The following is a 12,635-nucleotide window of genomic DNA, read 5'->3' as shown; positions in this document are numbered from 1 at the left end:
TACGTCTCCACCTCCTCACCTCCTCCCCACTTCACCTCCTCCCCACTTCACCTCCTCCCCACTTCACCTGTCCCCCACTTCACCTGTCCACCACTTCACCTCCTCCCCACTTGACCTCCTCCCCAGTTCACCTGTCCCCCTGACGTTGTCCTCTCAGGTACGGGTTGCGTTACACAGCGAAGGTTCTCAGAGACGCTCTGAAGACGAAGTTTCCTGACGCCAGCGACGACGAGCTCTACAAGGTGAGCAACAGGAAGTAGAGCCCGGAGGCACTCCTTCACAATAAAAGCGTCTTTCTCATTTACATATACACATATGTCTTGAACCTGTGTAAATATTTGAACAGTAGAACCTGTAAAAACATTCCGGTTGTTAAGAACCTTCAGATTTGACATGGAACCTCTGACAGATCGTAGGTAACCTGGTCTACTATCGCTACATGAACCCGGCCATCGTGGCTCCGGACGGGTTCGATGTCGTGGACCGGTCGGCCGGCTCGTCCTTGCAACCGGAGCAGCGTCACGTCCTGGGCTCTATTGCTCGCATGCTGCAACACGCCGCTGCCAACAAATGCTTCCACGGAGACGGACACCACGTTAGAGCTCTGAACCAGTACATCAGCCAGACTCATACCAGGTTCAGGTCAGTGTCGGCGTAACCATGGTAACCATGTGACTGTGGTTCAGGTTCTTGCTCGTTACAGAAGAGAACGACATCTGACTGCTAACCCTAATCCTAACAGGAAGTTCCTGTTGAGCGTGTGTGACGTTCCTGAACCTGAGGAGCGATTCAGCGTGGACGAGTTCTCCGAGCTGCTCGTTGTCAGCAGACCCGTCATCTACATCTCTGTCAGTGAGCTGCTCAACACGCACAAGGTGAGCACACACTGGGCCTGGACCTCAGTCTGGGCCTGGACCTCAGTCTGGGCCTGGACCTCAGTCTGGGCCTGGACCTCAGTCTGGGCCTGGACCTCAGTCTGGGCCTGGACCTCAGTCTGGGCCTGGACCTCAGTCTGGGCCTGGACCTCAGTCTGGACCTGGACGCAGTTTACTGTTTCCTCTGTGTTTCTTTGTTCAGCTGTTGTTGGAGCATCAGGACGTTTTGTGTGCCGACTCCTCCGACCCGCTCAGACTGCTGCTGCAAGACCTCGGACCAGTGCCCCCCCTGCAGGAACTCACTGGTACTGCAACTTCTACTGCAGTGTTCCTACTTTATTATTAATAGTTGATTCATTAATTAGATCAAGAAACAAAGCCGCGGCATATTTATAATGAATGAATGTTTGACAGAATATATAATCTACCTACTAATTTCACAAATGTCTGTCTCTTTGTGTTTATTATTAATCACAGAAAGTTCAGTGTTGAGTTATTTTTAACACGTGATTCGTTCAAAATTAAGATTGTCGGTTGTTTAACAGACTGAAAAAATATGAAACAATAACATCACTTGAGTAAATCATTCAAACTTATATATAAACTACACATACAGTATAAACAGTAATAAAGACAATTCAGCTTCATTTGATGAAAAACATTGATTGTAAACTCTTCAGTGCAGATGAACCAGGGAGGATGAACAGACATTTTCACTCTGCATCACAGACTGTTTATAAAAAGCTCTGAACACAAACTATAACAAGTGACAGAATATTGTAGAAGACAACTCACTAATGACGAGAATCATTTTGAAGTATCAACACGAGAACACAACCTGTGATATAGTGTAAGAAAACGCAACATTACAAACGCACACGTTTACAACGAAACGGAACTATATATTTATTTAATTCTGTAAATTGTGAACAGCTTCAGGACTTGATGAGTCAGTGCCACCATGAGGAACATGAGGATCTTCAGGTCTGAATGTTTTCTGTCCTCCAGGAGAGTCTTCATTAACTCCATCAGACCCAGAGTCGGCTCTGACTCACAGCTGTAAGACCGAAGTTTCTCTGACTCTCACCAACAAGTTCGACATCTTCAACGACTCCGATGACAAACCAGACGCCAGAGGTCTGCTGCTCAGGTAACTGAGCCTGTTAGCATCACCTGCTTGTGTTAATTAGTCTGTTACCTTGCTCATGGGACTAAGATCAGTTATTTTGCCTTTTATGATGTTTTTAAAACTATCGCAAAAAAATTCCAGCACAAAGCAGCTGATCATCGACGTCATCAGGACTCAACCAGGTGACACTTTGAGTGACATCCTGAGAAGGTCCCCATCACATGACCAGGTAACTCACACACATTCATACCTTCATACGTGTTTACAAAGTTACAGCGACCCTAACCCTCACATCGTTACATGAATTAATGAGATGAGCTGGTTGCTAACTTCAGCTGAAGTAAAGAAGTGATTGAAACAGAAGAAAACCAGAGTTAGCAAAAGAACTTGGTGAGTAAACGTTAGCTAACATAAACTGCGAAGCAATAGCTGACTTGTTAAGGTAACTTAGGTTGTTAAGCCTCCAGTCAGTCGTTGATCGCCAAGACTCCAGGTGCTCTGTGATGGGACAGGGTGAAGGACGGGTTAGGTCAAGCTAGGTCAGGTTGGGATACGTTAGTTCAGGTTCAATTAGTTTAGGACAATTTAGTTTAGATCACCTTTAGTTTGGTTGGGTGTAGTTAGGTCAAGTTAAGGTTACGGTAAGACAGAAACTGTAAGTGGTTTGTCCAAACAGGAAGTCTGCCATGATTGGCTGATGCAGCGAAGAGCACGACAAGATGCTCGAACCCCTGAAAAGATGAAGAGAAACCAGTCATTGGTCGCTAACGGCAACCTGAGTCTGGAGGAGAAGAAGAGGAAGATTCTGAGGAGTCTTCGTCGTCTAGAGGGACTCGGTGTCCTGACATCACCTCAGACTGAAAACCAAATCTTACAGATGATTGCCAAGGTAACACACACACACACACACACACACACACACTTCTTGTTCCTTCACTGCTGACCAATCAGAGCTCTTGTTAAAAACCTTCATGAAACGGTTAAAACCTGTCAGATGTTGTACGACGCCTCCTGATTTAAATTACAATAAAGACATAATCTAATCAAAAGAATTTCACAATAACTAAAGTATATACATGACGGTGAGTTCATGACGTTCTCATCAAAACAACAGAATCCAGTGACTTTGTAAATCTGAAGAAACATTGTCACATTTGTTTTTAGAACTAAACATCATGTGATTTTAAAAACCGGGTTAAAGTCTTTTAATCACACCCCCACTTACAGGACATCCGGCAGCAGCGTCTGCGCCGTCAGCGTCGGGGGGCGGAGCTACTGAAGCTCCGTCACACTCTGAGCAGTCTGGAGGTGAAGAGCAGCTTCCAAACTGAACAGGTGGACTACTACAGACATTACATCACTTCCTGTCTGGACAATCTGACTACCAGGTACAGGTGGAACATCCCACTTTCATTGGCTGTTTGAGTTCCTCATCACAGGAGATTGAAACACTGACTCAATGTGATTGGTTGACAGTAAATCCAACAAAAAGAAGACAGCAGAGAGCACAGGGAAGAAGAAGCCTCCTGCACTCAGTTACAGCGCCACCCGGCTGCAGGAGAAGGGAGTTCTGTTGGAGATCGAAGACCTGCCTCCGACACAGTGAGAACACGCGTGTATACGTCACGTTATTATACGACGCAAATTGTAAATCTCAAGCGTTTTAACGTAAACCGTTAAAAACTCATGATCTACTCTCTACTATGTTGGAGGGGGGGGGGGGTGAAGTGTCTGAGTCCACAAAGCACTTCTGGAGTTTCAGGTGTAAAGTGTCAGAGCAGAATCAACTGAAGTAACTGGTGACGTTATAAAACAACAGAACACAACATGTCTCATTCTGCTGCTGTGGTGTCAAGTGTCCACAAGCCCCGATCTTCATAGTCCACTCAAAATGGCGTAATTTACTGTGTTTAAACCTAAATGTCCACAAGCGGAAGTAGTGATGTTCCCGTGCCACCTGTGCGAGAGCTCGTGTGCCAACGTGAACACGCCTCCTAGGAGGATATCGGAGACATTTACAGGACACCACAGTATTTTTCTGTTGTATTATTATGTTTGAAGAAGTGATCACCAGTTACTTCAGTTGTTTTAGATTCTTTTTTACCCCTGAGACCCCCATCGTAGTGCTGAGGAAATAATAAAGGAATTTCAATTTATCAGTGAACTATCCATTTAATGTCGTTAGCTGTTTTACGTGTTTTAGCATCGTAAACAGTTGTGTGTGTGGTTTCCTGTTCCAGGTTTAAAAACGTGGTGTTTGACATCGTTGCTGGTCCAGAGCGAGGAAGCTTCAGAGTCAAAACTCGGTTTCTTGGAGTCGAGATGGAAGAATTTCTGCTCAAGTACCAGGTAGAAACCAGGCCAGATCTCATCAGTCCTGCTGGTATGTTACCTGCAGGTGAAAACTCTCTGTGTGTGTTGCAGGATCTGCTGCAGCTGCAGTATGAGGGCGTGGCCGTGATGAAGATGTTCGATAAAGCGAAGATAAACGTCAACTTGCTCATCTTCCTGCTCAACAAGAAGTTCTTCAAAAAATGAACCTAGTGATGCTCATACTTTACACTCCTATCTGTGTTGATGCCTCTCATTACAGTATGTTTATATGCCACTGTGTCCTACCGAGTGACACATCTTTAACTCCTATCTCTGTTTATGATGTTTTTGTGAAAGTAACGTGAGATCAATTCAAATGAATAATCGTGACGATATCAACATTTGATTACACAGTGTCTGTCCTATCTTTGTAATGATGTGTCACTATGGAATCTGTCTGTTTAACAAAGTGAGATTTCTTCCTTCACTTCTATCTGCACCAACCTGAACTGTGTCCTCTTATTAAAGTGTACGGTGAAAAGATGTCTCACTGTTTAAATTTGAGTGGGTTTTAATGTCTCGTTACAGAATGTGTTTTTGTATCCTTCAATATGAATCAGAGGGAAGCATCTTTGGCCTATCTCTGTGACTAGTCCTGTGTTTGACTAACGAATTTTAAAGGAGTGAGACATCATTCCTTCTACATATCACTATCAGTCAAATTAAGTTTTTCTGATCAATAACATCTGATCAATATTTGTCTGTTTTTAGTTTGTTCAGTTTAAAAAAATAAAAAATGATGGATCCTGAAATTGAACTGACGAGGTGACGGTTTGTTAACTAGCTGGTTAAGTAACTGACAAGTTGTTGGTTAAGTAACGGCTCAGTGATGAACTTTATTTCTTCTGGTTGGTTAAACATGAACCAGGTTTAGTTTCAGACTAAATTATCCTTTTAAATGACGAGTGTATCGTCCCTGCTGGTTTTCCATCAGTCCACTTGGATCTGAGGACCAGGTGAGTTTCACTTCATGATGTTTCACGTCGTATAAAACCAAAAGTTTGTTACTCAGGAAAAAAAAACTAGTTTCTTGAAACATTTTGCCCTGATGTCTCCATGACGTCTGTGTATATACGTGTTCATATATATATATATATATATATATGAGGCTCAGGTCAGTAAATCACTCTGACCGGTGAAAGTCACTGTTGTTACAACAGAAGATGAAACAAGTTTTTATTCCACAGTTTGCGTCACAACCAAAGAAGAAAAATAGATTCACACAGATTCAACAGATGTTTCTGTCAGCTGACGGGATTACAAAAATACTTTTAGTTTAAACTTCAAGTATCAACAACAGCAAGGTCCGGACCCACGTCTGAACCAGATTCAATCAGTCTGAACTAGATTTAACCAGACTGAACCAGATTCAATCAGTCTGAACTAGATTTAACCAGACTGAACCAGATTCAATCAGTCTGAACCAGATTCAACCAGTCTGAACCAGATTCAATCAGTCTGAACTAGATTTAACCAGACTGAACCAGATTCAATCAGTCTGAACTAGATTTTATCAGTCTGAACCAGATTCAATCAGTCTGAACCAGATTCAACCAGTCTGAACCAGATTCAATCAGTCTGAACTAGATTTAACCAGACTGAACCAGATTCAACCAGTCTGAACCAGATTCAATCAGTCTGAACTAGATTTAACCAGACTGAACCAGATTCAATCAGTCTGAACCAGATTCAACCTGTCTGAACTAGATTTAACCAGACAACCAAATTCAACCAGTCTGAACCAGATTCAACCAGTCTGAACCAGACAGGTTGACAGGTTCCACTGTTCACATCATGGAGAAACGGTTTTGGAATCCAGATCAACAGTGAATCAGCTGAGGAACAAAACTCTTCAAATATGAAACAGACTCTGTGACAACCAGGAGAAAAACTACAACTTCACTTCCTGTAGTTTTTAATTGTTCCAATATTTACAGTCACAGGGAAGATTCAGAAACCATGGCAACCACAGCGATGAGTTGGAATTGATGGAACAGCTGAACTCGGTGTGTTTGATTGGTTCATCAGCTGCAGTTTGTTAATGATGATGTGTGGCCTGTTTGACTCACTGCCTGGTCGTCACGACGACGTAACAGGATTCTTAATGTTTATTTTTCTCGTTTTCATCAGTGGTGAAACATTCTTTAGTTTCAGTTTGTGAACAACTTCTGTGCTGGATCAGTCTGAACTGGACTCTGGGCCTTTGTCCTTTGACCTGTGGCTGAACCAGGAGTCGTTCCGGTATTTACAGACAACACAGCGTCTTTGAGAGTTAGACCTTAAGTTTCGTGTGTTGCGACGTTTTCTCTGTGAAATAAAGATTCATTTACACTGAAACAGTGAAAAGTTACTGTATGAACAGCAAAGTCGATTCATTATGAATGAATGAAACAAAATTCATTATGTTATTTTTAGTTTTCAGAGCCTCCGACCGTCTTCTTCAGCTGGAACATGGACACGACCTTGGTGCAAGTTAGTGCATCTGTAAACATCAAGTCTGAGCGTCGTCACATTCATCAGTTTTTAAATGAAGTGGATAAAAGAGGAAGCTTCAGGAAAGTGAAGAAATTTGAACCCAGAAAACTTCCTGTGGTTCATCAGACGACGACGACGACGACTCGACAAAACTCCGAAAATAAATGTTTCATCTGATCGAAACCTGAACTCCACTGTTTAATGTTTCCTTAGCAAAGATTATATGAAACTAAATAAATGTCATTAATTTCTGACCTTTCATTAAAAATGTGACATTTAACTTAACGACAAACTGTGAATTTTATTGACTTTATATTTTCTTTTTTGTTTCGTATTTGTCCAGCAGATGGTGCTGCCTTCAGACTCCTCAGTTTCAAAGCAAAATAATCTCAAACACGTCTCCTGGTCGTCGACACTTTAAATCGTCGAAGGGGAGACAAACGTTCGCGTCGCTTTTCTCTGTGAAATAAATATTTTTCTACTCGACTGGAGGAAATGTTATATTTTGAAGAGTTTGTGATTGGTTCAGCTCAGAGGGAACTTGGGCGACTCAATCAGGACCTGAACAGAAGAGACCTGCTCATTTTAAGTCCGGACTCTGGATTCATCGACAGTTCAGTCGTGAAGTCAAAATATCTAAGATTCATGTGAATGCAAACCTGAAGCTCTTGAAACAGGTGTCACATGACTCCACCTCTGAGATTTACTTCACGAAGTTTTCAGGAAGTTCTGTTTGTTACAACCTTAAATTAATCTGATGTTAACTCAGAATCAGATTCTAGTTTCAGATTTAAATCTGGTTTAACGGAACTCCTCGTAGATGCAGCTCTCCACAGATACAAAGATGTGGTTTTAAATGTGTTCGTCATGGTTACATCTCTTCAGCTACCCATCATGCCTTGCTCCGAAGCCTCCTGTCATCAATCTCCATTGGACTCAACGACCTTCTCAGCCAGAATCTCCTGGAAGGTGGAGAGTTGCTTCATCTGCTCCGTCTGCATTGAGTGTCTCCTCATGAGTTTCTTTTTCATCTTGAAGTCCAGCCCCCTTTTGGGCGAAGCCGGGGCCACCGGGACCAGGATCTTGTGTGCAGCATGAACCGGGGAGGTGGACTTACCATTTGAACGGATGTCGGGGATGGGTCTCTGAGGGTTGATGTTGAGTGGAGGCAGGAAGCCAGGTCTGGTGTGGGAGATGTGGTCCAGCAGGAGAGTCCCAGAGCCTCTTCGCTCCAGGATTCCTGGGGGACGGCGGCGCATGGTAATGGGGGACACAGAGTTGGGGATGTTCTCCAGTGACTCCCTGGGGGAGCTGGTGAACAGGGACATGGGGGAGGCATTGTACCTCCTCCGCTCCACAGACACCCGACCCGAGTCTGGAGATCCAGGGATGGACTCTGGACAGAGGTGAGTGTCTGACTCATAGTGCTCCATCCGGGTCAGTTTCGGATAAGCCAGGACCCGAGCTGGAACTGCCCCAGGTCCTCCAGCATTTTCCTGTGACTCCGGGGCCGTGTTCCTACGATACAAGATCTGGTGTTGTTGAACTTTGTCAGCCCAGGAGCCAGAGAGGGTGGGGCAGTCCTCTGAGCAGGACCGGTCCATGAGTTTGGGGGAGCAGGGGTCATGGGTTTCGATGCTGTGTCGCCGTGACAGCAGAGGTCTGACCGGCTCTGTGATTGACAGGCCGTTAATCTCAGCAACCGTCCTGCTGAGATCACAGCAACTCTCCTCCTCCAGACCTCGGTCTACCCGGTCCTGAGAAACGCTGCTCAGCACCGAGGGCGCCACCAGGCCCCAGGGCTCCGAGTTCAGCCTCTTCAGCAGTTTGCGAGGCGGGGGCCTCTTCTCACCTGGAGGTCGAGCTGAAGGTAAAGGTAAAGCTGATGTGAGGGCAAAGCTGAAAATCCCTTCGTCGCTCTTATCTCTTCCTGGGGAGGAGGTGGCGATCTCCACCTCCGAGGGAGACATACAGGCCGGAGACAACTTATCCACGATAGCTGGGGAGGGGGGAGAGTTGAGGTACTGTTTTATCTTCTTGGTTCCTGACGGAGACGTGTCAGTGGTGATAATAATAACTTCCTTGCCTTTTGCCTTGCAGGCATCAAGCAGGACCTGCAGGGTGTCATGGTCGCCTTTGTTGATAGCATGGACGAGGGCGGAGGATCCAGAGTAATCTTTGAGGCTGGGATCAGCTCCGTTCTCCAGCAGCAACGTCACCACCTCCTTCCCCGCCTGCTCGGCACACGCATGCATCAGCGCTGTCCTGCCGCTCTTATCTGGGATGTTTGGGTCCGCACCTTTCTCCAGAAGGTAACGCAGCATCCTCTGCCGGGTCTGCGGGTCATCGTAGCTCCCCAAGCAGGCGGCGGAGATGGGGGTCTCTCCGCGCTCGTTGCCCTCATTTATGTAGGCGCCACCCTCGAGCAGCAGGCGGGTTAGCCTCAGCTTTCCCTGGAAGACGGCTTTGAGGAGGGCATTTCCCTCGGTCTGCAGGGGACCTCCATCTCCCATGATCCCTCACCTCAGACTCCCTGAGCACCGAGCTTAACACTGAGCAGCCGTCCTTCACGAGACGTCACATGAGGAGGAGAGAAAACAACGTCAGTTCACCTGTGAACAGCCAATCATGACGGAGCAGATAATGAGATGCTGATGTGACGCTGTCGTCTGATCCCTGCAGGATGTGCAGATGTGGACGAAAAACCAAAACAAGCGGTTAACCAACTACTGACCAAACAACTGGTCTGTTAACTACAGTCGGTGGTCGTCCTTTTATACAGTCACTGATGATGAGGAGGATGAAGATGATGAAGATGTCAGACTGAAGGAATTCTGTTCTTTTTACATCAGTCTCTGACGCAGTGATTTCTATATTTACACACCAGTGTGAGTCTGTGTGTGTGTTTGTCTCTGTGTGTGTGTCTCTGTGTGTGTTTGTCTCTGTGTGTGTTTGTGTGTGTGTGTGTGTGTCTGTGTGTGTGTGTGTGAGATCAGATAAACGCTGTATTTACTGCATCATCCTCAAACCGTCACATTTGGCGACACACACACAGAGACACACACACAGACACACACGGAAACACACACTCAGCTGATGAAGAAGATGAAGTGTTTTCTTACCGCAGAGATGAAGAACGTTCATCGTTAGTTATCGATGATGTTGACTGAGACTGAGCCGCTGCATCGCCTCCCCCTCCCTGCTCCTTCCTCCCCTCCTGCTCCAGAGCCGCTCCAGCAACATCCAGGTACCCCCGACCCCCGTCACTGTCCACAGTCAATGAGACAAAGATCGGGTAAATACTGTCACATCATCTGCATCGCCCCCTGGTGTCTGCAGGCCGTATAGGTCATAAACCTCCTCCATGTTAGCAGATGGGACCAAACAGAAAAATCAAAGTAGACGTTAAATAAATGTTTGTAAAGATGTTTCTGTCGTTTCAGCTCGTTCTTCTCTCTCTGATGTTTGTTCAAGTGTTTCTGATCAGTTTGGTTTGAATCAGTTATTTGATGATATGAAAACAGGCTGAGACGTGATGATTGACAGCTGACACTGACTCCTGATTGGTCGAGAGCTTGAGTGGGCAGGACTTTGATACCACAGCTCCAAGATCACTACACAGACTCTGACTGTAAATGACATCATCACCACAAGGTGGCAGAGTTTGAATCCGAGATAATTTAGCTTCATTCTTAGAGGAAGTAGAGACGTGTGCATTCATTCATTTACAGTCTGTCGTCAAGACCTGGTCCAGGACCAGGACCAGGAACACGAACAGGATCTGGACCAGGACCTGGACTCACACAAACCTGATCACAATTTAAATCTGTGTCCTCACCTGTCTTCAGTGTGTGAGGACAAGAACTCTGACTGGTCCTCACAGAGATGGAAATACAGCTACACACACACACTGACTGTTACTACTATGGAAACACAGTTTCTATGGTAACAATGTGCTGGATTCCTGCAGAAGTGTTTCCACAGCAACATACAGTTCCCTACACACACACACACACACACACACACACACACACACACACACACACACACACACACACACACACACACACATACTCACACACACTGACAGGATTTGCTGACGTAGCAGAAACTGACCTCAATCTTCATTTATATCATTTGTATTTATAGAAATGTACTACAGTCCTGCTCACCATTATTGGCACCCAAGAAGTTTAAGTACATAATGTGGAATATCTCCTGAAAAAAATGAATCAAGTGAAACAACTTTTTTCTATAGAGAATTCGTGTTTGATACAAAAGAGCAAATGATAAACAACAATTTAAAACAATAAACAATGGGGGGGAAATAGAAAAACTTAAAGCTTGCTGTGTCACTGATATTGGCACCCTTTGCTGTAAATCAGTATGGAAACACATTATGACTCACCTGTGGTAAATCACAAATGAGAATCACCTGTGATAAATTGTCTGTGCCCATGTGACATTAATTAGCCAATGAATGATGACTTCCGTGTTTTAAAAAGCCACCTGTTATTCCCTGTTCCTTTGTCACAGTGGTGAAGACAAAGGAGCTGTCTGAGGACATCAGAGGAGCTATTATTAGCATACACAAGACCTCCAAAGGGTATAAGGCCATCTCCAAAGACCTTGGTATCCCTGTTTCAACAGTGCGTAATGTTATTAAGAAGTTTGGCAAGCATGGAACTGTCAAGAACCTCCCTGGACGTGGGGGGAAGAGAAAAATTGATGAGCGAAGTCTTCGAAGGTTGGTGCGAATGGTGGGAAAAGCACCACGTCAAACATCCAAAGACCTGAAGGCCAACCTGGAACAGTCTGGGGTCATGGTTTCAACAAGTACCACACGCTGCACACTAAACCAAACAGGGCTTTATGAGCAAAGGCCAAGGAAGACACCAGTGCTGAGGAAAAGACATAAAAAGGAACGACTGATCTTTGCCAAAGAGTACCTGGACAAACCGCAGTCCTTCTGGGAAAATGTTCTGTGGACAGATGAAACAAAAATAGAGCTTTTTGGCAATGCACACCAACAGTTTGTTTACAGACAGCGCAATGAAGCCTACAAGGAAAAGAACACCCTACCAACAGTTAAGCATGGTGGAGGATCCATAATGCTGTGGGGCTGCTCTGCTGCATCTGGCACTGGAGGCCTTGACCGTATCACAGGAATCATGAAATCAGAGAGTTATCAAGAGGTTTTAGAGCGAAATGTCAGAAAGAAAACTTGGTTTGAGTCGAAGATCATGGGTCCTCCAGCAAGACAAAGACCCAAAGCACACATCCAAAAGCACGCAGGAATGGTTGAAAAGGAAAAAATGGACTGTTTTAAAATGGCCAGCAATGAGTCCTGATCTCAATCCGATTGAAAATCTTTGGGGTGAGCTGAAATCTGCTATTGGGGAAAAGAACCCTGCAAACGTTCAAGAGCTTGAACAAATTGCAAAGGAAGAGTGGGAGAAAATACCAGCTGAGAAGTGCAAGAAGCTTCGAGATGGCTACAAGAACCGTTTGGAGGCTGTCGTCACTGCCAAAGGGTGTGCAACCAAATATTAAAGAGGGGAGCCGTTATTGCTGCTGTTTTTTCTGTTTCTTCTTTGAAATTACAATATGCAAGTTGAAAAAACTATTTTCTTTGTTAAATTACTTTGGACCTCCAATTAAAAGATCCTGATGATATAAATTTGGTACATTTCCATTTATTTCTGAAGATATTGTACAGGTTATGCAAAAAATGAAGGGGTGCCAATAATGGTGAGCAGGACTGTATAAACATCTGGGGGCTG

At 44.8% G+C, this 12,635-nt stretch overlaps 2 protein-coding genes across 2 annotated transcripts in view; one reads left to right on the top strand and one right to left on the bottom strand.

The window, feature by feature from the left end:
* The window catches only part of iqgap3 (IQ motif containing GTPase activating protein 3), a 16,839-nt gene extending 11,705 nt beyond the window's left edge, over positions 1–5,134 (top strand). Inside the window, exons 28-38 of the mRNA XM_035164789.2 lie at positions 158–242; positions 410–642; positions 743–875; positions 1,078–1,180; positions 1,884–2,025; positions 2,146–2,233; positions 2,681–2,893; positions 3,232–3,392; positions 3,481–3,606; positions 4,245–4,353; positions 4,429–5,134. Coding sequence (XP_035020680.2) covers positions 158–242; positions 410–642; positions 743–875; positions 1,078–1,180; positions 1,884–2,025; positions 2,146–2,233; positions 2,681–2,893; positions 3,232–3,392; positions 3,481–3,606; positions 4,245–4,353; positions 4,429–4,542 — 1,507 coding nt within the window. The 3' untranslated portion in view covers positions 4,543–5,134. The remainder of the gene's footprint in view (positions 1–157; positions 243–409; positions 643–742; positions 876–1,077; positions 1,181–1,883; positions 2,026–2,145; positions 2,234–2,680; positions 2,894–3,231; positions 3,393–3,480; positions 3,607–4,244; positions 4,354–4,428) is intronic.
* A 402-nt stretch (positions 5,135–5,536) lies between these two features.
* Positions 5,537–10,066, bottom strand: LOC118113320 (ankyrin repeat domain-containing protein 34A). The gene is made up of 2 exons (XM_035162896.2): positions 9,975–10,066; positions 5,537–9,417 (listed from the first exon to the last, which is right to left on the bottom strand). Exon 2 carries the CDS (start codon positions 9,363–9,365, stop codon positions 7,773–7,775), a length of 1,593 nt encoding a protein of 530 aa, XP_035018787.1. The 5' UTR covers positions 9,366–9,417; positions 9,975–10,066; the 3' UTR covers positions 5,537–7,772.
* Between the last annotated feature and the right edge of the window lie 2,569 nt (positions 10,067–12,635).

This window comes from Hippoglossus stenolepis, chromosome 8, assembly GCF_022539355.2.
Source record: "Hippoglossus stenolepis isolate QCI-W04-F060 chromosome 8, HSTE1.2, whole genome shotgun sequence".
Classification (NCBI taxonomy): Eukaryota; Metazoa; Chordata; class Actinopteri; order Pleuronectiformes; family Pleuronectidae; genus Hippoglossus; species Hippoglossus stenolepis.
The sequence above is the reverse complement of the archived record's forward strand: the minus strand, read 5'-3'. Positions and strand labels throughout refer to the sequence as shown.

What these genes read in the sequence shown, in the direction of transcription:
- LOC118113320 (XM_035162896.2), bottom strand. Translation starts at nt 9,365, where the DNA reads ATGGGAGATGGAGGTCCCCTGCAGACCGAGGGAAATGCCCTCCTCAAA.